This window comes from Giraffa tippelskirchi, chromosome 13 (genome assembly GCF_054371585.1).
Source record: "Giraffa tippelskirchi isolate mGirTip1 chromosome 13, T2T-mGirTip1v1.2.pri, whole genome shotgun sequence".
NCBI classification, from domain to species: Eukaryota; Metazoa; Chordata; class Mammalia; order Artiodactyla; family Giraffidae; genus Giraffa; species Giraffa tippelskirchi.
Window position 1 is genome coordinate 8,363,796 of NC_137287.1, and position 27,861 is coordinate 8,391,656.

The 27,861-nt window shown below is 49.4% G+C and overlaps 2 protein-coding genes across 10 annotated transcripts in view; one reads left to right on the plus strand and one right to left on the minus strand.

Moving 5' to 3' along the window:
- On the minus strand, positions 1-16,525 carry TRIM50 (tripartite motif containing 50). Of its 4 annotated transcripts, none has more exons than XM_081557864.1 (8): positions 16,376-16,523; positions 16,197-16,256; positions 8,574-9,051; positions 5,464-5,559; positions 4,436-4,666; positions 4,312-4,334; positions 3,650-3,774; positions 1-2,234 (listed from the first exon to the last, which is right to left on the minus strand). In XM_081557864.1, the coding sequence occupies exons 3-8, from the start codon at positions 8,970-8,972 to the stop codon at positions 1,645-1,647; spliced, it is 1,464 nt and encodes a 487-aa protein (XP_081413990.1). In that variant the 5' UTR covers positions 8,973-9,051; positions 16,197-16,256; positions 16,376-16,523; the 3' UTR covers positions 1-1,644. The 4 variants fall into 4 exon arrangements, with proteins under 4 accessions (XP_081413990.1, XP_081413988.1, XP_081413989.1 ...); XM_081557862.1 differs by having other exon boundaries at positions 15,919-16,256; positions 16,376-16,521; XM_081557863.1 differs by lacking the exon at positions 16,197-16,256 and having other exon boundaries at positions 16,376-16,525.
- The window catches only part of FKBP6 (FKBP prolyl isomerase family member 6 (inactive)), a 23,724-nt gene continuing 12,382 nt past the window's right edge, over positions 16,520-27,861 (plus strand). The window contains exons 1-7 of one of the 6 annotated variants that reach the window (XM_081557870.1): positions 16,520-16,713; positions 16,935-17,052; positions 17,380-17,469; positions 18,410-18,612; positions 19,891-20,010; positions 26,161-26,355; positions 26,474-26,583. In XM_081557870.1, the coding sequence (XP_081413996.1) occupies positions 16,522-16,713; positions 16,935-17,052; positions 17,380-17,469; positions 18,410-18,612; positions 19,891-20,010; positions 26,161-26,355; positions 26,474-26,583 (1,028 nt within the window). In that variant the 5' untranslated portion in view covers positions 16,520-16,521. Of the gene's footprint in view, positions 16,838-16,934; positions 17,053-17,379; positions 17,470-18,409; positions 18,613-19,890; positions 20,011-26,160; positions 26,356-26,473; positions 26,584-27,861 lie in introns of all 6 variants that reach the window. The other 5 variants (XM_081557872.1, XM_081557871.1, XM_081557874.1 and 2 more) reach the window with 5 other exon arrangements.

Here is a 27,861-nt window from a genome sequence, read left to right on the forward strand (position 1 = left end):
GCCAGTTGAAAGAAAGGATTTATTAAAATGGGTGCAGAAGTATGCCATCATGTCCATCATGGTCTGGTTGAAGGCAGGGTGGTGCACACAAGGGAGTCGCTGAAGAGAGTTTAAAGAAGGGACTATTTCTAAAAAGAATGGTCAGAGGTGAGGGGGCCAACGGGAGATGGCGCAGAACTCAGGGCTGGCGACAGCACTGTTCACCACCAGGAATATAAGAAGAGTCGCAAAGAGAGGGGGGACCCTGCAATGCATAGCCCAGCAGGCAGAAAAGCAAGAAAATAAGTACCTCCAACTCCCTTCTCCTGCCCTGGGATCTCCTGCCAGCCTCATCCATCAGCTGAACCCAACAGGAAGCCATAAGGATGTGCATTCCAGTGGGGCCAGCCCCCTGGGCCACACAGGATGGAGAGCAGAGGTAGAGTCATGGAATTGAAGGAAGAGCTACACAACCAAACACCAAGTCTGGAAGGCGTCAAGCATGCAGTAAGCAAAGCCAAGGCCCGACAGATGCAGCTGATCAAGAGACAATAAGCAGGACTTCCCTGGTGGTCCAGTGGTTAAGAATCCATCTGCCAATACAGGGCACAAGGTTTGATCTTTAAGATTCCACATGTCATGGAGCAACTAAACCTGTGCACCACAACGACTGAGCCTGTGCTCTAGAGCCCAGGAACCCCAACTACTGAGCCCGTGCACCTAGAACCTGTGCTCCACAACAAGAGAAGCCACTGTGGTGAGAAGCCTGCCCATTGCAACTAGAGAAAGCATGCACACAGCAATGAAGACCCAGCATGGCCAAAAAAATTAACAAGTAAATTTTTTAAATTTTCAAAAAAAGAGACAAGAAGTAGCTTTTGATTATTACTTACACAGACGGCAGGAGAAAGATTAGCCAAAGGCGGCAGCTCACGTAGGCCTTGTTGCCCATGTCAGAAAGGATGATGGGGAAATCAAAGGGCTGTGAGATGTGGCCCTGCCAGAGGCTGGAGCTGCTTTTAAAGACCCGAGCATAAAGTAGTATGCATGTGCAGCAACTGATCATTGCAAATCATTTGACAAGGAAGAAATAACATCTATTATCCTTAAAGTTCACAGTGATGGAGGAATTATGTGTGGGAGTGTTTCCACCCTCAGGGGGAAGAGTAAGCAGCAATCATGGTTAGGAGGGGCTAAGGGAAGCCTGGTCTTCCCAGGTGGCACGAGTGGTAAAGAACCAGCCTGCCAATGCAGGAGATGTAAGAGATGTGGGTTTGATCCCTGGGTCGGGAAGATCTGGAGGAGGGCATGGCAACCCGTGCCAGTATTCTTGCCTGGAGAATCCCCATGGACAGAGGAGCCTGGCAGGCTACAGTCCATAGGGTCCCAAAGAGTTGGACATGACTGAAGTGACTGAACATGCATGCACAAGGGAAGCCCAGCTTGATCCTTGGACTCCAAAGCCTGGTTCTGCTGGTTAATAAGCAGGTTAATAGCCCAGATAGAGGTTAATAAACATGCCCCTGGCTACTGTAGCTATTCTCCCAACAATAAATGTTTCTAGGGGCCCCCAGGCGAAGACCTCCCCAAACAAGGAAGACATCGCCTCCGCTCACTGGAGTCAGCAGGACCCCTCAAGCCCCCATGCCAAGCGGAAAGGCAGCCCTACAGCTTGGTGGGCTGCAGTGGGGAGAGGTGGCCGGGCCCGCTGGGTGGCGGTAGCACCATGGGCAGGGAGTTGCTGCCCCTCTCGTGCCAGCACGTGTCCAGGATGGGGTACAGCTTGCCCTGGAAGTCGGCCTGGAACGAGTAGAGTGGCCGCAGGTCGTCGGGGCGGTCGGCGTCGAAGAAGGTGAGCTCCCCCTGCTCGTAGTGCAGGTAGACGCCGATGCGGTGGGGGTGGCCCGCCACGGGCAGGGGCACCCGGGGGCAGCTGAAGGCCTCGTACACTCGGCCCTCCTTCAGGCCGATGAGCCACACGCCGTGCTCCGGGGACTTGCTCAGCTTGCCCTTGCGGCTGGCCGTGCCCTTGATGACCCCCAGGCGCCAGTCGCTCTTGCTGCCCACCACCACCTCCCAGTAGTGGCGGCCGCAGGAGAAGCCCCTGCTGGCCAGGACACACGTGCTGTAGTCGAAGCGCTCGGGCTGGCTGGCACGCCGCTGGGCCAGGAGCCCACACTGCACCACCGTGTTGCCCTTGGAGAGCTCCAGGAGCGGGTGGGCCGTGGCCGGATCCAGCTTGAGGGACTCCGGGGCTGGGGGAGATCAGAGGGGAGGTGTGTTCAAGCCATGCAGAAGGCGGCCAACCCTGCCCAAGAGAGGCCGGCAGGAAGCCCTGAGCTCCTGGGAAGAACCGAGTCCCTCATCCCTGAATTGACAGGGCCTGGAAGGGGTGGGGCTGGAGCACGCAACACTGATTCTCTGAAGGAGCGAGCAATGCCTGAAGGGTGGAGAATGGGCCACTGTGAGCCCAGGTGTTCCAGCCAGGAACACGGTGAGTGTGGCCTGCCTAAGGCGGAGGTGTTGATGGTAGGACTGGGAGACGGCCTGTCACGTGGGTGCCTCAGCCCCACTCCCCAGGTTTTCTGGAGATTCTAACAACTGCAATGGCTTCCGTGGGTACGCCAGCAGCCCAGTCCAGGACAAACTATCCCAAATGACCTCTGTGCTCGCTGTCAGCTGACCCGTCTCTATCCAAAACGTGCAAACAACGTTCATTGTTCAGAGATTATCTGCAGGTCTTTTTTCTCTCCCCTTTCTTCCCTTTTCTTAAAATATATTTATTTATTTGGCTTCCCTGGGTCTTAATTGTGGCATGTGGGATCTACTTCCCTGACCAGGGGTTGAAACCGGGCCTCCTACATTGGGAGAACAGTCTTAGCCACTGGACCACCAGGGAAGTCCCCCTCCTCCTTCTCTTATAGTGATCCTGTTTTTGCCTTTGTTGGGTGAAATCAGTTGACTGATTTCCCTCATGTGCTAGTAATGAAGGAGTTAAATGTCTGAGTTATTTTTTGGTAAAGCAACAGCTGCCATTTATTAAGCACTAAACTACACACACCCTCCCAGGTGGCAAGGTGGTAAAGAATTCACCTGCCATTGCAGGAGACCTGGGCTCGATCCATGGGTCAGGAAGATCCTCTGCAGTAGGAAATGGCAACCCACTCCAGTATTCTTGCCTGGAGAATCCCATGGACAGAGGAGCCTGGCAGGTTACAGTCCACGGGGTTGCAAAGAGTTGGACGTGCCTGAGCACACAAATCGCACACGTCTATTTAGAAACTACACAGCCCAGCAAGGTGACCTCCTTACAGGCAAAGAAACTGAGGTTCAGGGACTTCTCTGCCCATCCAGTGGTTAAGCCTCTGAGCTCCCAATGCAGGGGGTGAGGGCAAGGGTTTGACCCACGGTCAGAGAACTAGATCCCAAGGCTGCAGCTCAAAGATCCCACGAGCTGCAACTAAGACCCATCGCAGCCAAATTTTTTTTTTTTCAGAAAGGGAAACCCAAGTCTCAGAAATTATACCACTCACCCAGTCACCACTTAGAGATGGAGCTGAGCTTGAGCACCCCCTGCTGGCAGAAGCTCAGCCCTGCGCCCTCACTGTCAGCTGCCCCAGCCTCCCTTCAGCCTCATACAATGGAAGGTTTGGGGGGGGGGGTTCCTCACCTGGCAGAACCTTTCGGAAGAGCCTTTTCCACACCGTCAGCTTGATGTCAGCCTGATGCAGGCCTGGCTTGAAGGAGATGGGGCTGAAGGCACCTTCCGAGAGTCGGGCCTGCTGGAGCTCTGGGCTGGGGGCAACAGTTCACAGTGATGACGAAGCTGCTCACCCATGTGCCGGTCCAACCAGCCGAGTCCCCGCTCAGAACACTGTGCACTTGAGAAGCCTATCATGTCCCCCCACCAGCCACTCTCTGGGGCCCTGCCTCCATTCCGGAAACACTCCACATCAGTAGCTCTCAAAGGGCAGGTCTGAGACCAGCAGCATCACATCACCTGGGCCTTGTCAGAAATGCAAGTTTTCTTGGGTCCCACCCCAGACCTGCTGACTCAGAACTGATGACGAGGGTCCAGGGATCTGTGGTTAAAGAGCCCTCCAGGTGGCTCTGATGTGCTGCTTGAGGAGCACGCCTCTGAAACAGGGGAACCCCGCCCCCAGCTCCAGCCGGACTGGAAACCAAACTCAGCCAATCAGATCCTCTAGCCGTTCACTTAAGCCAATGCTTCTAACCCAATTGTCCTTAAGACTAAGGGAAATTGGGGGAAAAAAACCAGGGAGACGCTCATAAACGTGGCTGAAGAAGGCTCTGGAAGTGCACAGGGAATACCTGGAGGCCATGGCGTGGTACTTCTGGAAGACAAGAGGGAGGCGGGTTAGGGCACCGAGGGGGCCGTGCAGAAACTGTTAGGAAGGGGGAGGCTCTTGGGGACACGGGGGCCTTGTCCGCTCACCCGGATGAACTCGTGGTGACTCTCGTTGCCGAACTGCTCCAGCACACCCGCGGCCTGGACCAGCCGCTCCCGAGCGCCCCGGGCCTGCTCCAGCTGCATGTCCAGGGAGGCCACGAGGCCGCGGGTGTGGACCTCCACCCCCTCCAGGCAGCGGGCCTTCTCCTCATCCACCAGGTGGTGGAGCTCCTGGAACTCACGGCGGATCACCCAGCTGAAGACATCAGACTCGTTCTGAGACAGGGAGGGGCTGGTCAAAGCAGGAGCCGAGGCTGACTTCGGCTTCCCCAGAGCCTGGCAGCTCAGGCCTTCCTGGGGCTTTCCGGTCGTTCTCGGTCCTCATCCCCGAGTCCGAGGGCTGACTCCTGCCAGGGTGTTCACACTGCATCTGGGGCCCTGGATGCAGCCCCAGGGGAGGGCAGCAGTGGCAAGGGAGAGGCTGGGCCCCAGCGCCCAGTTCAGTGCAGTGACTCCGCCTCCATCAGATGGAGTGATGCTGTCTCCCTCCCCCGGGTGAGGAAGATTGACTGAGCTGACTTTCAAGGACGCTGGTCTCCTGCTTCTGTTTCATGACTACCTGTAGGGCCTGGGCTCCACACCCTCTCAGCCCCAAGGGCCCCTCATTTAGGAAAGGCGGTCAGCCCCTGAGGGCTGCAGGCCTCTTCATGCCTGCACTCTGAAGGTACCAGGAGGGCATCGCACAGGCTGTCAAGGTCAAACAGACACAGGTGGCAGGGGCCGGGCAGTCATGCCCACGCGTTAAGCTGTTTACCTCCGGGACTTGGGCTCTGAGTTATCTCGGTCCCAAGGACATGAGGACATAAGCCAACTTGGAGACAGCCCTGACAACTGTGGTGAACTCCCCCAGGAGCCTGTTCGCTTTTTCCCACCCCGTCTGGAATGCTTTGAAATTCTGGCTTTATAGGGAAGGCGTGGGTTCCTGTAAAGGACAAATCGGAGCTGGGCTCTGCAGGAAAGGGGAGGTGGCTAGCCTCGGACGGGGGGTGGGCACCGAGGGCAGGGGCACTCACCACAATCCGAGTCCTGTTGTTCACCAGTTTGGCGATTTGCTCATCCACCTTCTTCTGCTCCTGCTTCAGGTCAGAGATGAGGGCTGCTAGCTCCTCCTGGAGGCAAACGGGCCATGGCCCCATGAGCCACGGCCCCTTCACCCTCCCGGCTCCTGCGGCCAGGGCAGGGGGCAGCCCATGACCACAAGCACTCCCAGTGGAACCAAGGAGCTATCTGGGTACCCTCGACCCCCAAACAGGTAAAACTATTCAAGAATACTCCACACTGACAGCAGCAACTGCTCAGAGGAGGGTCTCCTCGTCATCCCTCTCTGTGACATTGACAGAGACACTAAACGTTGTTATAGCCCCCAGAAGTCACCACACAACATCCATGCAGGGCGACTGTCAATCTGAGGTCAACACTCCCTGCATGGAATGCTGTCCTTAGGCTACCCACCTGGTAAACCTGCTGGGCACCAGCAGGTCCAGAATTAGCATTTGATCAAGAGTTATCACAAAAAGTCTGGCCCCAAGTGAAGTCAACGGTGTATGCAGTGGCCCAGGTTATACCTGGTGACCCCTCACTCCCTATGAAGACCTGAATCCATCTCCGGCAGCCTTGGGCCAAGCCTGGATTTAGGGCCTCCAGGCTGCAATAAACTCACTTCCTCTGGGCTGCCCTGGCCCCATATCCAGCCTAACTTTAGGGGTACACCAGAACCACCTAGACCACCATCTGGCTGCACGACTTGATGGGAGCCCAGCTGGTCTGCACCCATGGACCGTGCAGAATCTTTGGCTTAGATTGTGCCCAAGCAGAAGCTGGCTACAAGAGCCTTTCTGGAAGGGAACTGAGAAAAAAACAAAACCAGCATGGAGATGAACGAACAGAGTCCTTGCTCTCCATACCCAGACATCCGGGCTCACCGGAGTCTGGGAAGGGCACGGCATTAGTAACCCTCCCAAGGCAAAGACAGATGGTACTAGTTCTTTCTCATCAACTGGGCCACTGCAAGTGGAAACAGATTGCACAGATAAAGTATCTCAAGAGCTCAATCCACAGGAGGAAACAGGAATGCATGAAAGAGATCTGAGGGGACTTCCCTGGCTGTCCAGTGATGAAGACTTTGCCTTCCAGTGCAGGCGGTGTGGGTTTGATCTCTGGTCTGGGCGCTAAGATCCCACATGCCTTGTGGCCGAAAAACCAAAACATAAAACAGAAGCAATACTATAACAGAGTCAATAAAGACTTTAAAAATGGTCCATGTCAAAAAAAATTTAAAAAAAGATCTGATAAAGGGACTGAATTTAGTTGCATCACAGAGAGGAGTCTTGAGATCACAAAAACCTCCATCCAGAAACTAGGGTCCAAGCCCTCCCAGCTCCGAGCCAGAGATGACAAGCTCCCAGAAGTCTCCTTTTCTGCTGGGCAGCCCTCTGTTCATAAAGCTGGACTCAGTTTCACTGCACTGCAGTTTTGCTTCCTCCTTTCACAGCCCCCTAAAACTACTCTTGCCAAGGTAACCAATTCTTACTGCAAAATCTGACTGGCTCTTTTCAATCCTGAGCTGACATTTCACACACGTGACTTCTTTCTTGTCAAAATGCTCTGTTCCTCCAATTTCCAGGAGACAGCATGCAGCCAGTGCTCCCGAGTCCTCTGTGGATTCTTTCTGTCCCCTTCGGGGTTCTCTACCAAACCTTAAGCCCCGAAGCTCCTGGTGGGTGTTCTCAGCATCTTCCCCATCACCCTGCAGACTCGCCGGGTCAGTCTTCTCTGCACCTCAGACTGCAAAGACTATCTGCGTGTAGGTTACCCCTAATCTCTTATTCCCAGCTTCAGTCTCCAGTCTACCCTTGGGTAGAGAGACTGGGCCACATCACGACTGTTTAAACACTTCCAGCCCTGGTCGTCTGAATAAACCCCAAATCCCTTCTCATGTCACACAGACCTTTTCATGAGCTGGCCCCTGCTCACCTCCCCTCACTCCCCACCTCACTCTCCCTTGAGCTGAATGGAATAATGTCTAATTCTTCAAATGAGCCATGCCGTTTGCCCCCTGGTCTTTTGCTCATGCTCTTTTTATGGAATGCTTTTCCTCCCCTTCAAGTCCTCCTGAGGGTTCAGGTCTCAGCTTAGCAGTCCACTTCCTCCAGGAAGCCTTCCCTGACCACCCAAGACCATGTAAGAGCCATGTTCCAGCTGGGCTCACCACTGCCTGTATTGAACCTCGACAGCAGCACACTCGGGATGGTGTCAGACCCCTAGACTGTGAGTGCTGGCACAGGGTGAGCTTCTTGCCCACTACTGTACCATGGACACCAGCGCCGCCCGTAGCACATACTAGAGCTCCTTTCCCACTTGTCTCCCAGGGTCGAAGGGGTAAAGAAAGGCTGCCCAGAGCACTCAGCCAGGAAATCCCGGGAGCAGCTTGCAGGGGCCCCTCTGCCTACACATTGATGCGCTTCCCTCTTCCTGCCCCACCCCCAACCTCGTCTCTTGAACTTTGTCATTCCTGGTCCTTACTCCCCCTGTCCCCACTGCTAAACTCCAGGCCAGGTATCCTACGACAATTTACCTCCAAGAGCCCTTCCTGGCCTTCCTTGATCAGTCGCCTGGGGAATGAAAAACTGGCCTTGGTTTGAATCCTAGCTCTGCCAGTGACAAACTGTATGACCTTGACTAAGACCCTCACGTGTTCTCTGAGCCTGTTTCCTCATTTATAAATACAACAATAACCCCACTCTTCATAAACCTTAGATCAACAAACTAACTTAAGATGATAACCTTATTATTATTCATCTTGAAAAGGTGGTCTGTTAGTTCTGAGGCAAGGGTCCATGAGGGCAGGAATCCATTGACATTCCATTCCACAAAGACATTTTGGGCATTTACTACCTGCCCGGCATGGCTCTAGGTGCAGAAACATCCCAGGGGATGAAACTAAGTCCCTGCCCTCACCTGCCTCAGGGTGAAGTCCCTGGAGGGCTCAAGAATCTAATGAGGGCAGCAGAGAAAAATAAAGCTGGAAGTGGAGGGCAGTAGTTCGTGATGCGGGGGGCTCTCCATCCCCCAGGGCGGCCTCACCCCTCGCCCGCCTGCCGCCCCCAGCGGCCTTGCTGCCCACCTTCATGCGGCTGTAGACGGTGGAGACGGGCGTGACCCGGTGGTGCTGGTGGGCGCCCAGCAGGCCACATAGGCCGCAGATGAGCTCCTGGTCCTTCTCGCAGAAGAGGCTGAGTGGGTTCCGGTGGTGCGCGCACACCTGGGGCTCCGGGTCCCCGGGGAGCTGCAGGGCTTCGATCACCTTCGCCAGGGAGACGTTGGGTGGGGAGCTGCTGTAGTCCACCTCCCGCCGGCACACGGGGCAGCGCAGCTCCGAGGCCAGGTGGCGGGACAGGGACACCAGGCAGCCCTTGCAGTAGGAGTGGCCGCACTGCAGCATCAGGGGCTCCTTGAAGACCTCCAGGCACATGGGGCACTGCAGGCGGTCCTCCAGCTCGGGCACGCTCACCTGCCACGCCATCCACAGCGCCTGCGGGGGCCCAGGGCGGCCTCCCTGGAGCCGGCTCCCTCCACTCCTTTGGCCCCCAGCCCTAAGGGCCCTGAAAGGAGAGGCTGTTAAGGACGCCAGTCTTCGATTCCAGCCCTGACACACGATGACCTTGGGTCTGTTTTCCCATCTTTAAATCAAAGGGTTTAAATGAAAAGAGCGGTCACTTGGAGGTCCAGGTGCCTACATTTTAAACTCAGATTTGGAGGTAAACATGAAAGGGGCCACCTGCAGGGTCGCCTGAAGTGACACTAACAATGCAAGCTCCAGCCCAGTGGGCGTCCTGACCTAGAACTGGGCAGCAGAAACAAGCCAAAGTCTGTCCCAGTTTCTAGATCAGTTCTCAAACCAGCGAGCAGCGGGTGGAAGCAGAGTTACAACAGAATTCCTGAGTCACGCCATCACATATCTCCAGTGAGCCCCAGAAATCTGTGCTTACAAGAGACACCCCCCAGGCCATTCTGAAGCAGAGTCCTGTCTTAGAACAATACTGTCCAGGAGCTGGGACCTTGGGGCTGTCTCCTGGGCTCCCACCCTGCTGCTGCTGCTGCTGCTAAGTCGCTTCAGTCGTGTCCGACTCTGTGCGACCCCATGGACTGCAGCCTACCAGGCTCCTCCGTCCATGGGATTTTCCAGGCAAGAGTACCAGAGTGGGCTGCCATTGCCTTCGCTGGGGCTCCCACCCTGCTCCCCTGTAAAAACCAATTGGGACTGAGAAGCATCTCACCAGAAGTCAGCAGTGGCCCCGCACTAGCCTCTCAGGATCCTCCGAGCCCTCCAGCGGGGCCTCACACCAGCAACACTGACTCGATCCGCTCTGCCTTCTCTTCTCCCCAGGATGGGACGGCAGGTGCAGAGACCTGGGATTGTGGCTAGACACCTGTTCTGCCTAGTCTCTGCCCCTTCCCTCCGCCCCTTTCCAAGAAACACCCTCATGTCCTCAAGGTCGCTGAGAATCAGGTGGAGGCTGGGCCACATCACGGGACTAGGGAGGGAGCCTCTGCTCAGCCAGCTCTGATAACGGCAGCACTCAGGTGCTCACCTTGGCCAGGCCTGGGGGAGGGCTGGAGACAGAGGGACCGGGTACCCGTTCACACCTCACAGACCCCAAAAGGGAGTGGACTTGTGCTTTGACACAATTCTCTCTGAATCTCCATCTCTCCCTCTCTCTGTTTAGAATTCTGAAGATGTTCTTGCTTACCTAGATTTTAAAATTGACGTATACCTTCTATAAAATGCACAAATGTTAACCATATGCTTGAAGTACAATTTACACACGTGCATGCACTCTCAAGGTCAAGATACAGAGGACCGGACTTCCCTGGTACTACAGTGGATAGGAGTCTGCCTGCCAATGCAGGGGACACGGGTTCGAACCCTGGGCCGGGAAGATTCCACGTGTCACGGAGCCGCTAAGCCCATGCCCCACAACTACTGAACCCGCACACCCCAGCGCCTGTGCTCCGTCCACACGAGAGAAGCCACCGCGACAAAGAGTCACCCCTGCTCACGACTAGAGAAAGCCCGTGCGAAGCAATGAAGACCCAGAACAACAACAACAACAAAATAATAATAATAAAAAAGATACAGAGAAGGTTTTGGGTTGGTGGCCATACCCACGTGCTGGGAAGGTGCTGCACCCCAGTTCCATGCGAACCCAAGTACCTGTGCTCCGGACTCTTCCGGATCTCACCCTACATACCTCTTCGTCTGGCTGTTCATTTACATCCTTTATAATAAACTGATAAACAATTTTTTTTTTTAAAAAAAGATCAAGCTACAGAACATTTCTAGCACCCAGAGGCTTTATCACATGTCCCCGAGTCAGAACCCCTAACAAAGGGAGCCGCTATCCTGACTCATATCATCATAGATTAATGTGGCCTGGTTTCCTTTTTTTTTTTTGGCTATGCCGGGTCTTAGTTATGGCATGTGAGATCTAGTTCCCTGACCAGGGATCAAACCCGGGCCCCCTGTATTAGGAACTCCGAGCCTTAGCCACTGGACCACCAGGAAAACCCCCGGCCTGGTTTCGAATTTCAAATAAACAGAATTGCTGCTGCTGCTGCTAAGTCACTTCAGTCGTGTCCGACCCTGTGCGACCCATAGACGGCAGCCCACCAGGCTCCTCCATCCATGGGATTCTCCAGGCAAGAGTACTGGAGTGTGTTGCCATTGCCTTCTCCGATAAACAGAATTACCTATTTATTTTTTTGTGTCCAAGTTTTTAGTCAATATATTATTCTTATTAGCTTTTTTATTTTTATTAAATACATTTTAATACATTTTTATTAAAATCTTTCAATGGTTTAACACAAAGATAAACTCAAAATGGATTAAAGACCAAAATGTAAGACCAGAAACTATAAAACTCTTAGAGGAAAACATAGGCAGAACGCTCAACATAAATCAAAGCAACAACTTCTATGACCCACCTCCTAGAGTAATGGAAATAAAAACAAAAGTAAACAAGTGGGACCTGATTAAACTTAAAAGCTTTTGGCCAGCAAAGGAAACTATAAGCGAGGTGAGAAGACAACCCTCAGAGTGGGAGAAAATAATAGCAAATGAAACAACTGACAAAGGATTAATTTCCAAAATACACAAGCAGCTCATACAACTCAATACCAAGAAAACAAACAACCCAATCAAAAAGTGGGTAAAAGACCTAAACAGACGTATCTCCAAAGACATACAGATGGCTAACAAACGCACGAAAACATGCTCAACATCACTCATTATTACAGAAATGAAAATCAAAACTATAATGCGATATCATCTCACACCACTCAGAATAAAGTTGGTAAAGTGAAGTCGCTCAGTCGTGTCCGACTCTTTGAGACCCCGTGGACTGCAGCCCACCAGGCTCCTCAGTCCATGGAGTTCTCCAGGCAAGAACACTGGAGTGGGTTGCCATTTCCTTCTCCAGGGGATCTTCTCGACCCAGGGGTTGAACCCAGGTCTCCCACATTGCAGGCAGACGCTTTACCATCTGAGCCACCAGGGAAGCTGGTCAGAATGGCCATCATCAAAAAGTCTACAAACAATAAATGCTGCAGAGGGTGTGGAGAAAAGGCAACCCTCTTGCACCATTGGTGGGAATGTAAATTGACAGCCCGGAGAAGGCAATGGCACCCCACTCCAGTACTCTTGCCTGGGAAACCCCATGGACGGAGGAGCCTGGTAGGCTGCAGCCCATGGGGTCGCAAAGAGTTGGACACGACTGAGCGACTTCACTTTCACTTTTCACTTTCATGCACTGGAGGAGGAAATGGCAACCCACTCCAGTATTCTTGCCTGGAGAATCCCAGGGACAGAGGAGCCTGGTGGGCTGCCGTCTATGGGGTCGCACAGAGTCGGACACTACTGACGTGACTTAACAGCAAATTGACAGCCACTGTGGAAAACGGTATGGAGATTCCTTAAAAATTAGGAATAAAACCACCATATGACCCAGCAATCCCACTCCTAGGCATATACCCTGAGGAAACCAAAATTGAAAAAGACACATGTATCCCATTGTTCATTGCACCACTATTTACAATAGCCAGAACATGGAAGCGACCTAGATGTCCATCGACAGATGAATGGATAAAGAAGTTGTGGTACATATACACAAGGGAATATTACTCAGCCATGAAAGGAACACATTTGAGTCAGTTCTAAAGAGGTGGATGAACCTAGAACCTATTATATAGAGTGAATTAAGTCAGAAAGAGAAAGATAAATATCATATTCTATCACATATACACAGAATCTAGAAAAATGGTACTGAAGAATTTACTTACAGGGCAGCAATGGAGAAACAGACATAGAGAATAGACTTATGGACATGTGGAGAGGGGAGAGGAGGAGAGGGTGAGATGTATGGAAAGAGTAACATGGAAACTTACATTACCATCTGTAAAATAGACAGCCAACAGGAATTTGCTGTATGGCTCAGGAAACTCAAACAGGGGCTCTGTATCAACCTAGAGGGGTGGGATGGGGAGGGAGATGGGAGGGAGGTTCAAAAGGGAGGGGATATATGTATACCTATGGCTGATTCATGTTGAGGTTTGACAGAAAACAACAAAATTTTGTAAAGCACTTATCCTTCAATAAAAAAAATAAATTAAAAAAGTCTTTCAATGGTTTAGAAAGATAAATATTTTCTAAATATTTATCATACAGTCAATAAATATTTTGGTCATACTATATTATGCATTTCACAGGCGTGTGGTGGGAAATCACTGAATGGAAAAGACAGAGGTGGGTATTAAGAAACAAGGATCTCTGGACCAACATGCCACCACCACTGCAAATCTAAGCACTCATGTCTGTAGGAGGGGTAGGGCTGCTACCCCAGTGACAAGCTAGACCAAGGTCTGGTATAGGCAGGTAGAGAGTTAATTTTATTGAATTCAGCAAATATTTATTGAGAACTTCCTATGTCAAGCACTGCGCTGGGTGGCTCAGACGGTAAAGAATCTGCCTGCAATGCAGGAGACCCGGGTTTGATCCCTGGGTCAGGAAGATCCCCTGGAGAAGGAAACAGCAACCCACTCCAGTATTCTTGCCTGGGAAATCCCATGGACCAAGGGGCCTGGCGGGCTACAGCCCATGGGGTCTCAAAGAGTCATGACTGAGCATCAAACACAGAAAACAAGACAAAACTTCTGTCCTTTTGGAGTTTATAATACACAGGCGTAGGCCACAAATAAATGAGATAATGGAATAGCGTTATATATGTGTAATATATATATAATAAAATGCTTTGCAGGAAGTAAACAGTGTGATAAGAAAGAGGGGGATGGGGTGGCAGAACTTTGAGGTACATTTTAAACACACCTCATTTAAAATGTACCTCAGGCAAAGCGGGCAGCAAGTGCAAAGGACCTGAGGCTGGAAAGAGCGCAGTACAGCTGACCCTTGAGCAGCATAGGGGTTAATCTTGACATATTTTAGTTGGCCCTCTCCATCCATGGATTCAACCAACCACAGATGGTGCAGTACTACAGTATTTACTGTTGAAAAGTATCCCCGTATAATTGGACACTTGTGATTCAAATCCCTGTTGTTCAAAGGTCAACCGTATTTACGAGATCCACCAGACAGGAGGCTTGGGTGGCTGGATCACAGTGTCAGAGGGAACACCAGAAGATGAGGTCAGAGGGGCTGGCAGGGAAGGCCTGGTAGATCAGGGCAAAGGTTTGGATTTCATTTCAAGGGCGGTGGGAGCTATTGCTGGGTTTAAAGCAAGGGAATATGATCTGATTTATATTTTTTAAAGATCGCTCTGGCCACTGTATAGATATGGTTCATAGTGGCTTGAGCACCTGGGTGGATGGACAGTGATGTCAAGAAGATCAAGGTGAAAAAGGCAGATGGGCGAGTCCAGAGTCAGATGCCTGAGAACAACCAGATGGAGCAACTGAGTAGCCCAGTGGTCTGCAGACTTCAGGAGACGTAAGAATCACCTGAGGGGCTGTTAAAACAGAGGCTTCTCGACCCGGCTCCAGAGATGCTGATTCAGGAGTACGGGGATGGACCCAATTTTGTCCCGATTTTCAAACGTTCCCAGGCAACACTGCTGCCACTGGTCTGGGCACTACACTTTGAGAGCCACTGGAAAAGTCAACCGGACTCAAAACGCCTGGAGCTCGGGCGCCCGGGGAGGCTCTAGGCCAGCCGGGCATATCACATAGGGAACCTGTGGGAATGGTTGGGCTCTCAGGGACTGAGAATTGAGAAGGGCGGGGATCCACAGACAGGGCCCTGAGACTGCTACTGTTTAGAGATCAGGAAGAGGAGGATGACTGAGAAGGGACAGCCAGGCTGGTAGGAGGAGAATCATGAGAGTGTGGTGACCAGGAAACTGTGGCAGGAAGAATGACGGTCCAAAGGACGTGTGTGGGTTAATCGCTCAGTCCTGTCCGGCTCTTTGCAACCCCATGGACTGTAGCTCACCAGGCCCCTCTGTCCATGGAATTCTCTGGGCAAGATTTCCTCCTCCATGGGCTCTTCCTGACCCAGGAATCAAACCTGGGTCTCCTGCATTGCAGGCTGATTCTTTACCATCTGAGCCACCAGCAAAACCCACTGGATGTTCGTGCCCTAATTCTTAGGATCTGTGAATATTCTTCCTTACACTGCAAGACGGACTTTGAAGATGTAATAATTATAGTCATGAAGCTGAATTATCACGGTGGATCCAACCTAATCACATTGCCCCTTAACATAGAACTTGCCCTGGCTGGAGTCAGAGACAGATGGAGCAGGAGAGGAGGCAAGCTTATAAAAACATCAACCAGGTGATATTCCCTCCCAGCCTGAGAAGGAATCAGCAAGCTGTTGCTGACTCTGAGATGTAAAGGGGACCACGTGCAAGGACCACAGAGTAGTAGCCTCTAAAAGGTAAGGGTCACTGTTGGCTGACAGCAAGGACACAGGGACCTCGAGCCAAGAGCTTCAGGGACCTGGATTAGCCAATGATCTGAATAAGCTTTGAAGTGGATTCTTTCCCAAAGCCTCCAGTGAGGCTGATGCTTCCATCTTAGCCCAGCAAGACTGATGTCAGACTTCTACCACCAGACCTGTGAGATAATAAACGTATTGCTTAAAACAGCTCCTTTTGTGGTCATTTGTTACAAGAGGCAAAAAAAACCACAACAACTAAATACAGAAGCCAAAAGAAAAGAGGCAGTTAAAGGTCAAGTCAGCTTCATCAAATGCTGAGGAGAGTCCAGTAACTGGAGGACAAAGAGGGGTCTAATGGATTTGGCAACAACAAGAGTTAAGGGTGGCCTGAACCCGAGGAAAGTGGTATTGGAGTAGAAAAGAAAATGAAGAGTAAGGAGGTGGAGACAGGATAGTTGAGAAAGCCTTTGCAGCAACCCTTTTGAGAAGTTTTTCCCAGGAAGAGGAGGAATGAGACCACCTGTAGCAGCAGGGAGATTTGGGACAAAGGGAGGCCTGTTTGTTTTTAGGTGGGGGATTTAGGGACACATCTAAGAGAAATGAACTGATCCAGTGGTCAAGGCAAGATGGGTGCAGGAGAGATGGGATGCCCAAAGGTGTCCAGTCCTCAACTTGGCAAGAGTGGGAGGAGGTCAGGATCAGGTTGGAGCGGGTGGAATCCCGGGCCGCTCTCCCTTTGTACCAGGAGCACACAGGTGTAGCAGACTTGCTGATGGCCAGGGGTAGGCCCAGCATCACCTTGCTTTTCCAGGAACTGGGCAGTTTGACTTTGAAGCGCTGTCTGCCTCTTATGTGTCCCTGGAGCGGGAAGGAGAGGGAGGGAGGGTTGGAATCACCCACATCGGTGGTCCTGACCGTTCCAGCAGCCCCCACCTCCACCCCGCGTCTGGAGCCTTGTCCTCTGAAGCGTTTCCCACCGGCCACATGTCCGCAGCTTGGCCATCACGTAGCCGGCGGCTGATCCTCAGCACCTGCACGTCCTATTCCCTGTGCTCCCGCTGCAGGCTGCATCACGCTCCACGCGCCCTTGCCACATGTCCCGTGGTGCTCCACCTGTCCCGTCATGCACCACGCGGCCTCAAGTAGCGCGGGATCGAGCTCTGTGCGCGCCCGGTCACGTGATCTGCCAGGCCGTCTGCACACGTGGTCTGGCGCACTCTCCGAGCGCCCACTGGCGGTTGGTGGCGGTTGGAGCCGAGCGATGAGCTTCTCGCGGCCCTTGAACGGACTGTCACGGTTAGACGCGGAAGACCGGGTATAAAAGGGCGACCGCGTCGCTGTGGGGCATAGGGCAGCGGGGCCTAGGGGCAGGCGGCACGGAAATGGGGGGCAGCGCCCGGAACTCTGGAGTCCTGCAAAGAGATGACTCCCCCAGCCAGGTGAGGGCCGGGCGCTAGGGAGTAAGGGTTGGTAGAAGCCGCCAGAGTCAGGGTGCCCGTCCAGTTCTCTGAAGTGGTGTGTTTCATCCCCCATAAGTCTCCGTACCAGCGCTTAAGTCAAAGGATGCTGGACATTTCGGGGGACCGGGGCGTGCTGAAGGATGTCGTTCGAGAGGGAGCTGGAGAGCTGGTGACACCGGACGCTTCCGTGCTCGGTATGTATGGAGGCCGGGCCGGGTGCCGTCTGCCCTTGGGAGGCTGGCCATGCCCAACTGCTGGGTTTCAAGGGATAAGCGAGGGAACCCATTACCCATTTGTGTGAGACGGCCCTGAACAGGGTCTCTGGGAGGCCCACCAGCCCAGCTCTTGAGCCACAGCACCAAAGGGCAGGCAGGCGTCTAAACATTGAGCAAAGCTTTTTCCAGTCATGGGGTGGGGAGTGGGAGCCTAGTTTAAGGGCATCTGGTACTTAACATTGTTTCTGTGTGACAAAGAGATTTGACATGGAGGCATGAATGTCTTGTGTCTTTCTTCTTTCCTAGTGAAATATTCTGGATATCTGGAGCACATGGACACGCCTTTTGATTCTAATTGCTTTAGGAAAACTCTTCGGCTCATGAAACTTGGAGAGGGTAAGTTCAGATGAGAGTGAAAGTGTTGGGGGCTCAGTCCTGTCAGACTCTGCGACATCTTGGACTGCCAGGTTCCTCTGTCCATGGAATTCTCCAGGCAAGCGTACTGGAGTGGGTTGCCATTCCCTTCTCCAGGGGATCTTTCCCACCCAGGGATCAATCCTAAGTCTCCTGCATTGCGGGCAGATTCTTTGCCATCTGAGCTACCAGGAAGCCCAAGTTCAGATAAGGAGCTGGGAAAAAAGAAGTTGCGTGGGGGAACTGATGCAGGGCAGTGCCTGAGGACCGGAAGACTGTCCAGAGCACTTGAGCTGATTTTTCTGAGGCTGGGTTTTGCTAAACCAGCCGTGTTGTCTTCCACATTCTCCTCTGAGACCTAGGTATTGGGAGGTGGCTTCCCTGGCAGGGTTATCTTTGCATTTGTCACGTAATCAGGGGTGCTACATATTTCTTTATTATGAAGACATTTGTTGAATGACTATTCCATAAGGCAGAGTGAAAAGAAAGGATGTACTCATATGGTTAAGAAAGGCTGGGGCCAGTGTCGTAGAGATTGACACACTCCGGACAACTGACCTGGTGAAATTTGGGGGAGGTATTTGTGGGAATGCTTAATGAAGGCATAGTGCATTCCAGCTGGGAATGCTTCATGTCAGGTGGGGCATTTGAAATGAGCCCTGAGGTTTGAATAAGAGTTCGCTCAAGAGTAGAAGCTGGGCGTGAGGGGGTAGAAGAACAACACTGCAGGAAGAAGGAACTATGTGAACAAAGATGTTGAGGCCAGAACACTGCAGAGGCTGGAGGAGTCTGGGGGTGGTGGTGAGTTGGGATGACAATGCAGAAGGCTTGGGGGTACCTCTTGGAGAGATGTGGATGTGAAGAGGGAGGCGCTGGGGGGCACTGGGCCAGCTTCTACCGCGTTTTTTGTCACTTCTTCCAGATATCACACTGTGGGGCATGGAGCTGGGCCTTCTGAGCATGCGGAGAGGGGAGCTGGCCAGGTTCCTGTTCAAACCCACCTATGCCTACGGAACGCTGGGCTGCCCTCCCCTGATCCCCCCAAACACCACCGTCTTGTTTGAGATCGAGTTGCTTGACTTCCTGGACTCTGCTGAGTCGGACAAGTTTTGTGCCCTCTCGGCCGTAAGTTCTGGAGCATAGATGTTAGTACTTTGATAGAGGGATGGGCTTGTGTTTCAGGAAATTATCCTGCCCCACTGATGATCGTCAGCCCCAGGGTCTGGCCAAGGCTCTGGTGTGGAGAGGTGGAGGGGAGGAGTATCTTACCACCCACTAGTGTGTGTCTGTCTTGAGTACTGCTGGCTCTGATGTATGGGTACGTGTGCTCGGCCAGGGGTTTGTTATGGACCAGCAGGTTGAGCTGACCTTTGTCGCCATTTGCCTAGGTCTCCCTGAAAGACAGTATTTGCTTCTCAGTGCTGTTTGGTTTTCAGCAAGTCAAGCATTGGTAGCTCATAACTAGGTTGACTGTGTAATTTGTTGTCCAACCGAGGACCTTTGAGAGGGAAAGGGATACGAGAGACACTAGGTATCCCTCGATGGGATACAAGGACACTGGGTGTAAACTGGAATGGATGGCCTCTGTCTTAACATAACTTTAAAACTGCCTTTCCTCGGTAGCCTCACACGTTAACTCATCCCATACAGACAGGGCTTCTAATCATCAGCAGTCATATGTGCTCCTTGTCCTGCTGTCTCACCCTGGCCATACACGTGGCCTTAGATATCCACTCCTTGTTCACATCTCTGTACGGTGTCTCCCCAGCTAAACTGTCACCACCGCAAGGGAGAGCCACTACCTTTTTCTCATCTTTTCACAAAACAGAGGTTCTTGCAGATAACCTGGGTCCCACCTCTTGTATGCTGATTTAGAATGTTTGGGGGTGAGGCCAGGACACCTGTTTAAAAAGAGGCTCCTGGGGAGTGGAGGGTGGGGGAAAAAAAAAAAATAAATAAAAAGAGGCTCCACTGGTAATTCTGATACGTACCCAGGGTAGAGCATCATGGTCGGAAAGACGAGTGGAGCTCTGGGCAGACCAAGAATGTAAATGCTTGCTGGATGAGTGGTTGGCGTAGGACCTGACCTCTGTGCTTGGCAAGCTCCATCAGTTTCTGATTCTATGAGAAACTGCTGCTTTAGGGAGCATCTCTGGGTAGGACTAAACTAGTGGACTTGAATTTGGCCCTCATCTGTAAAGCAGCAGTAATGACACCTGCCTGCTGTGGCTTCTGTTGGGATTCAGAGATGCCTCCTACCCAGGCCCCTAGCCCAGTGCTCGGCACGCTGGCGGCAGCAGAGGTCATAGTCTAAAGGAACAGACCTAACAGCTGTAGTGACACTCCTGTTGTGGCGGTGGGGCTTTCAGTTTCCTTGCTGACGTCCTTGTCTTTGATCTTTAGGAGCAACAGGGTCAGTTTCCGCTTCAGAAGGTCCTAAAAGTGGCAGCTACTGAACGAGAGTTTGGCAACTACCTTTTCCGCCAAAATCGTTTCTGTGATGCCAGAGGGAGATATAAACGGGTAAGAGTGCTTCAGAGTGTTAAGTTTAGACCCTGGAAACTTCCTTCTTTAAGAGAGAGAGACTTTTATCTCTGTCCCTTCTTCTCACCTACAACTGTTAAGAAAAATCTTACCTAAAAATCCTCATGCCAGAGGGCCAAAAACTGGGAGAGGGGACGCAGGGTTTAGGGGAACCTGGTAATGTTTGAATATAGATATGGTTTACATGAGTGTGTTTAGGTGGTGATCATTCATCGAGCTGGATGCTTGCTTTTGTACTTTGTAGTTCAATAAAAATTTTTAAAATTCTCTCTAGTTTTGGGTCCTCTACCAACCAACTCCTCTACCCCATTTGCCATGTTCATTTCCCGTCTCTCTGACAGTGGACATTCATCTGAATCTAACTCCATTCTTGCCAAGCTTCTGATTGTGATTTGGCTTCCTATGGAGGTTCTGCTGACAGGAATCTGCTGTTTGCTTTGTAACGCGTTCGTGAATATTATGAGTACTTTCTGTGTGCCAAACTCTGCACCGTAGGCTATAGAGGCAAACAGGATAAAGTTTAGGGGCATTCTGATTTTTGTCTCATTTGCATAGTGAGCCTCAACATTCAGGATTTGCATTCAGCTGTAAACCACAAAACCCTGAAAAAGTTTTTCAAATAAACTAGTGATGTAATTTTCTCACATAAGAAGGGAGGCACTTCAAGGCCAGCATAACAGCTGTTCCACAAAGCCATCAGGGAACGTTCCAGAGGTCTCTCTGATCAGCTGCGCTTAAGTATGTCTTTGTTGTCTTTTTCCTTCTCAAGATGGTAGTTCAACCTGCAGCGTCATGTGGTCACCTGGGCAGGAGGAAGGGAGGGAAGAAGAGTCTGGTGCATGTGTTCACATTACAAGCTTTCCAGAATTTCTCCTACCCCGACTTCTCATGATATCCCACAGTGAATGTCCATTTGCCCTTAGCTGTATGCAGATAGGAAGCTGGAAAGTGTGGTTTAATTAGTACGTTGCTGCTTTGAATCAAATGGAGGTTCTGTTGGAAGAGGAGGGAAATACATGTTCTCTTTCTCTAACTCTCAGCATAATACCCTCTAGGTCCATTTGTGTTGTCACAGATGGCGAGGTTTTGTTCTGTCTTATGGCTAAATACTATTCCATTATGTATATAAACCACATCTTTAAACATTCATCTATTGTTGGGCACTTTGGTGGTGGTGGTGTCACTAAGTGGTTTCTGACTCTTAGTGACCCCATAGACTGCAGCACGCCAGGCTTCCCTGTCCATCATCAACTCCCGGAGTTTGCTCAAACTCATGTCCATTGAGTCAGTAATGCTGTCCAACCATCTCATCCTCTGTCGCCTCCTTCTCTTCCCTGCACTCAATCTTTCCCAGCATCAGAGTCTTTTCCAATGAGTCGGCTCTGGCTACTGTAAATAACGCTTCAGTCAACATAGGGTGTATATATCTTTTCAAATTAGTGTTTTTGTTTTCTTTGGACAAATACCCAGGATCGTATAGTAATTATGTTTTTAATTTTTTGAGTAACCATACTGTTTTCCATAGTGGCTGCATCAATTTATATTCTTGCCAACAGTGCCCAAGGGTTTTCTTTTCTCCACATTCTTGCCAACTCCTGGCTGTTGTCTTTTTGATTATAGCCATTCTGACAGGTGTGAGGTGATACCTTATTGTGATTTGATTTGCATTTCGCTGATAATTGGTGGTGCTGAGCATCTTTTCATGTGCTTCCTGGCTGTCTATATATCTTCTTTGAAAAAATGTCTATTTGGATCCTCTGCCTATCTTTCAATCAGTTGTTTATTTTTTTATGTTAAGTTGTATGAGTTCTTTGTATATTTTGGATAATAACCCTTTATTGGATATATTGTTTTGCAGATATCTTCTCCCATTCACTGGTGGCCTTTTCTTTTTGTTGATTGTTTCCTCTGCTGTGCAAAAGCTTTTTAATTTGATGTAGTTCCATTTGTTTATTTTTGCTTTTGTTTCCTCAGCCTGAAGAGACGTACCCAAAAAAGTATTTCTAACACTGGTGTCAGAGAGCATACTGTCTGTATTTTCTTCTAAAAGTTTTTTGGTTTCAGGCCTTACATTTTAAGGGCTTCCCTGGTGGCTCAGATGGAAAAGAATCCGCCTGCAATGTGGGGAGACCTGGGTTCAATTCCTGGGTTGGGAAGGTCCCCTGGTGGAGGAGGGCATGGCAGTCCACTTCAGTGTTCTTGCCTGGAGAACCCCCATGGACAGAGGAGCCTGGCGGCCGCAGTCCATGGAATTACAAAGAGTCGGACACGACTGAGCACAGCACACAGCGTCTGTTTTAAATCTTGAAATTGTGTGTGGTCTGAGGAAGTAGTCCAGTTTGATTCTTTTGCCTGTAGCTGTCCAGTTTTCCCAGAGCTGTTGATTATTTACTATTGTTGAGATGTAATTCACGTAGCACAAAAGTCACACTTTTAAGTGTGCAGTTCAGTAATTCTTAGCTTATTCACAAGGTTGTGCAGCTGTTACCACTACCAAATTCCGGAACACTCCATCACCCCAAGAAGAAACCTGTTAGCAGTTACCATTCCCTCCTACACCCCCGATAATCCCTGTTTTCCTCTCTCTATGGATTTGCTTATCTGGGATATTACGTGCAAATAGAATTAAGAAGTATGTGATCCTTTGTGTTTGGCTTCTTTCAGGGAGCAAAATGCTTTCAGAGTTTATCTATGTTGTAACGTGTATTAGCAGTTCATTCCTTTTAAAAAAACTTATTTTTTAAATTGTGGTAAAATTTGCCAAACATAAATTGTACCATTTTAAGCATTTTTAGGTATACAACCCAGTGGCATTAAGTACATTCAGAATGTTGTGCAACCATCACCACCGCCTGTTCCAGAACTTTTTCATCATCTCGAACAGAAGTTCTTTATCCAGTAAACAGTAACTCCCACTTCGCCTGCCCCCAGCTTCTGGTAACCTCTGTTCTATTTTCTGTCTCTATGAATTTATCTGTTATGGGTACTCCTGTAAGTGGAATAATAACAATATTTATCCTTTTCTGTCTGACTCCTTTCACTTAGCATAATGTTTCAAGTTTCATCCATGCTGTAGCATGTATTAGTATTTCATTCCTTTTTATAGATGAATAACATACTCTGTTGTGTGGATCTTACTGGGGCTTCCCTGGTGGCTCAGACAGTAAAGAATCTGCCGCAATGTGGGAGACCCAGGTTCGATCTCTGGGTCAGAAATTGCTTTTCCTTGGAGAAAGGAATGGCTTCGCACTCCAGTATTCTTGCCTGGAGAATTCCGTGGATAGAGGAGCCTGGCAGCCTGGGCCTGTTGGCTGTAGTCCATGGGCATCTTACTGCCTTTTGTTTATGTGTTCATCAGTTGGTGGACATTTGGGTTGTTTCCACTTTTTGGCTGTTGTGAATAATGTTTCTAAGAACATCTGTTCACCAGTTTTTGTGTGTAGACTGATGTTTTCAGTCCTTTGGGGTACATAGCTAGGAGCGCAGTTTCTGGGTCATATGGTGAATCTGTTTAACTTTTTGAAGTACTGCCAAATTGTTTTCCATGGTGGCTACAACTTTTCACATTCCCACCAACAATACAAGGTTCCCAATTACTCCACATCCTCACTAACACCTTCCGTTTTTTAAAATTACAGATATCCTAGTGGGTGCGAAGTAGTATGTCATTGTGATTTTGCATTTCCCTGATGACTAATGATGTTGGGTGTCTTTACATATGCTTATTAGCTATTTGTATATCTTCCTAGGAGAAATGTTTATTCAAATCGTTTGCCCATTTTAAACTTGGTTGTTTTTATTGTTGAGTTGTAAAAGTTCTTTATTCTGGTTACTAAACCCTTATCAAATGTGATTTGGAAACATTTTCTCCTATTCTGTGGTTGTTATTTTACTTTTGTACATTCCTGAAAAGAAGAAGATGTCTTTTTATTCAAAAGTCAAAATAAATTATCTGAAGGCATGAACAGTGACAGCAGTAAGCCATTATATGTTGTCAGCTGAAACCGGTAACTGCCTGTTATACTGATTTTTCAAACATCAGTCAACCTTCAGTTATTTTGTTCTTTCACTTTCTTGATAGTGTCCTTTGAAGCACAAAAGCTTTTAATTTTGATGAAGTCCCAGTAATTTATTCTTTAGGTATTTGTGCTTTCGGTGTCATAATTTATCTGAGACTACAAAGATTTACACCCACGTTTTCCTCTCAGAGTCTTTCTTACAGTTGAGCTCTTAGGTTTAGGTCTGTGGTCCGTTTTGAGTGAATTGTATGTTGTCTGAGGTAGGAGTCAACTTCATCCTGTTGCTTGTTGACATCTATTTATCACAGCACCATCTGCTGAAAGGCTCCTCTTTCTCCATTGAGTGGTGTTGGCACCTTGTTGAGAGTCAGTTGATTCTAGATGTACATAGGTTTGCTCCTGGACTCTCCATCTGCCTTGTTGCTTCTGTTGTATTGATCTCTGTGTCTGTCCTTATGGGTACCACGCTGGCTTGGTCGTAAGTTCTGAAATTAGAGAGTGTGAGTCTTTCAACTTTGTTCTCTCTCTGACCACCCCCCTTCACCCCACCTTTTTTAAGTGATGTTTTGGCTATTTAGGATCCCATGAAGTTCTGTATGAATTTTCAGATCAGCTTGACCATTTTTGCAAAAAAGGCAGTTGAAATTTTGGCAGTGGTTGAATTGAAAATGTAGAATAAAATCCACTCCAGTATTCTTGCCTAGAGAATCCCATGGACAGAGGAGCCTGGTGGGCTACAGTCCACGGGGTCATAAGAGTTGGACAAGACTTACCGACTAAACTACTACTACTACTACTACTTCCCCAAAACCTTATATATTGTCTTTCCCCCACTGCTGCTCGAGAGTAGTCTCTCAGAGCTATCTGAGATGCTGCCTTCTGGGCTGCAGTCCTCATTTTGCCCCAAATAAAACTTAACTCACAACTCTCAAAAAAAAAAAAAAAAAGATAGAATGAGGTTGTGTATTTGTTGGGTATCACTTGGCTTAACAAACCCCAGAATCATGGAGTAGGTTTGGCAGCTAAGGAAAGGGTTTTCTAGTGCAAAAAAAGAATATTCTCAAGTTCTGAGCCTGGGGCATCCTCAGACTACTGGCTCTACTGCTTGCATGTGAAGTAGCTTTGAACTGGACAATCAGCTCTGTTTTTGATCCTAGCTTTCAAGGTATTTATTCCTTTGGCTATAAGCTGAGGAAACCTCGCAGGCTTAGAAGGTGCACAGAGCATGACAGAAGCACTCTTAAAGCAGCAATGTCAAGAAGCTGGAAAAGTCGACTTGCTGAGGATGAGGTGCATTTCGAAGCTCTCCATTTAAGTACCATAACTACCTTCCCAGGATACCAGATCAAGACTTTGAGGCTACTGTGGCTTACCCTGTAGGAACCCACTGTCCTGTTACTCGGGACTGTAGCAGCTTCACCACTATCCTCTTGGCTGTGTCTTTTTGGGACAAAGAAATTTTGAGGAACCTTTTTAGGAACCTTCCTCACCTTCTATATGAAAAGAACTTTCCTTATAAAAAAGGCAGATTTGGGGGTTGTTAATGGAGGTGAACTGGAAAAGGAATAGGAAGTGGGTACTTTGAAGTACTTGGTCAGGTGTTTTATACAGTATCCTTTATAATTTGGTTGCATCTTCACAGCATTCACATGAAGTAATTTATCCGTTACCTTCAATTGCATGTAACAAAACCTGATTAAATTGGTTTAAATAAGGAAACTAAAAAGAAAAAAAAAGAAAATGTAGAATAATTTGGGCACTATTGCCATCTTAACAGAATTAGGTGTTTTGATCTGTGAACATGAACTGTCTTTCCATTTACTTAGGTCTTCTTTCAACAATGTTTTATAGTTTTCAGTCTATAAGTGTTGCACTTTAAATTTATTGCCACTTATTTTATTTTTTTTTGGTGCTATTATAAATGGAGTTGTTTTTCTTAATTTCATTTTTGGATTGTTGTTAAAGAAATACAACTAACTCTCATATATTGATCTTGTGTCTTGCAACTTTGATGAACTCATTTTTTAGCTCTGATTGTGTGTGTGTATTCTTAGGGTTTGCTGTACATAAGACCACCTTTTCTCGACCACCTGTCTCTTCCTTTTCACAGGCCTTGTTGCTCCTCCACCGGCGAACAGCGCCCCCTGAAGAGCAGCACTTGGTGGAGACCGCCAAGCTGCTTGTTTTCCTCAACCTGTCCTTTACTTACCTGAAGCTGGAGCGCCCCACCATGGCCCTGCGCTATGGGGAGCAGGCTCTGATCATTGACCCAAAGAATGCCAAGGCCCTCTTCCGCTGTGGACAGGTGAGCGGGAGGGCAGGGACCTGGGACGGGATGCTCGAGGAACGGCCGCAGTGGTGGTCAGCTGAGTTACTGCCGCAGTGCTGTTTCCTCAAGCGTGCTTGTAACGTCCTTTGGGCAGGCTTGTCTCCTTATGACTGAGTACCAGAAGGCCCGGGATTTTCTAGTCCGAGCCCAGAGGGAGCAGCCCTTCAATCACGACATCAATAACGAGCTGAAGAAACTGGCCAGGTGAGACCACTGTTTGCAGGAGTACAGACAGAGAGAAAGAAAGGTGTGGTGTATCTGCCACTCTGGCCTGTTCACTTGGGTGAAGGACTGTTTGATGTTGCCAAGCCTGTGTTAGGAGGCAGCGCCTCCTAGAGCTGGCTTTAGGAAGTGCTCAGCTCTCTAAACCCGCGGCTCCAGAGAGGGGGTGGGGCGTAGGAGAAACCTCCAAACCACACACGTCTGGACCATTGCCCACCTCCCTGTCCTCCTCACCAGGCAGCACCCTAAAGAGATGGCCAGTGTGATTTTTAGAAAGGGCAGCATTCTTCAGATATTCTTCCCTGCCAGCTGAGAACCTCTGTTCTCAACTGACTGCAGAAAGATGTCTTAGAGATGCTGGTTTGATCTGAAGTGGCTCTTTCAAGTCTGAGTCATTCCCTAGGATGCCTCTCTTGTTAACCCAGGTGATACAGATACCAGTATCTCAGTAATGTAACTTTTTCTGATTGTAGAAGCTACATATTCATTGTAGAAAACTGAAAATTTCAACATAATTCCATCACCTCATAACCACTGTTGTGTTTTTTTTAAGGTGTTCTTTTGTTTCTCTTTATTGGTAAGCTTTCTCTACTTATGTTAACATTTTTAAACGTTTAATCCAGATTGCTAGTTAAAGCTTTCTTTTTTTAAAAAAATATTTATTTATTTTTGGGACTATTCGCTAGTTGCAGTCTGCAGTCTTTTCTTTGCAGTGGCTTCTCGTTGCAGAGCACAGGCTGCAGATGTACAGGCTTCACTAGTTGTGGCTCACAAGCTTAGTTGCCCTGAGGCATGAAGGGATTGAATAGGTGTCCCCTGCATTGCAAGGCAGATTCTTAAGCACTGGACCATCAAGGAAGCCCTAAAGCTTTCTTGATGTTAAAAAAAAAAGTATGAAGTGTGTGTACCTCCTGCTTGGACCCAGCTATTTGCATTTCAGGCCTTGAAGACTTACAGAAATTTCCTTTCTGGTATTTCTAAATATCTTGTTAAGAAGGGTGTAAAAATTTTCGAATCTGACCATTCTTTAGCAGGAAAGTCTCAAGATAAGTGAGAGATCTCTGAGTATGAGGTGTCGCTCAGCTGGACGCAGCCGACAGCCTCTCTGACAGCGGTTCCCAGCCTTCGAGGCTGCTGTCTTTGCAGATGGTGGGCTTTTTGTCCAAGGTTTCTTCAATAGCCCTCTGGGAAGCTCTCCCCTTCCCCTCTCCTCCAGCATTGCTTCCACCCCCTCCTGATTAGGTTTGAGGCCTGCTGAAG

What these genes read in the sequence shown, in the direction of transcription:
- TRIM50 (XM_081557862.1), bottom strand. An exon ending in AAATCTCCCTGCTGCTACAG is followed by an intron (nt 9,052 to 15,918) that starts GTGGTCTCATTC and finishes CTCTCCTTTCAG; the next exon opens with GGCCCTTAGGGCTGGGGGCC. An exon ending in ACAACAGGACTCGGATTGTG is followed by an intron (nt 4,667 to 5,463) that starts GTGAGTGCCCCT and finishes TCCCTGTCTCAG; the next exon opens with AACGAGTCTGATGTCTTCAG.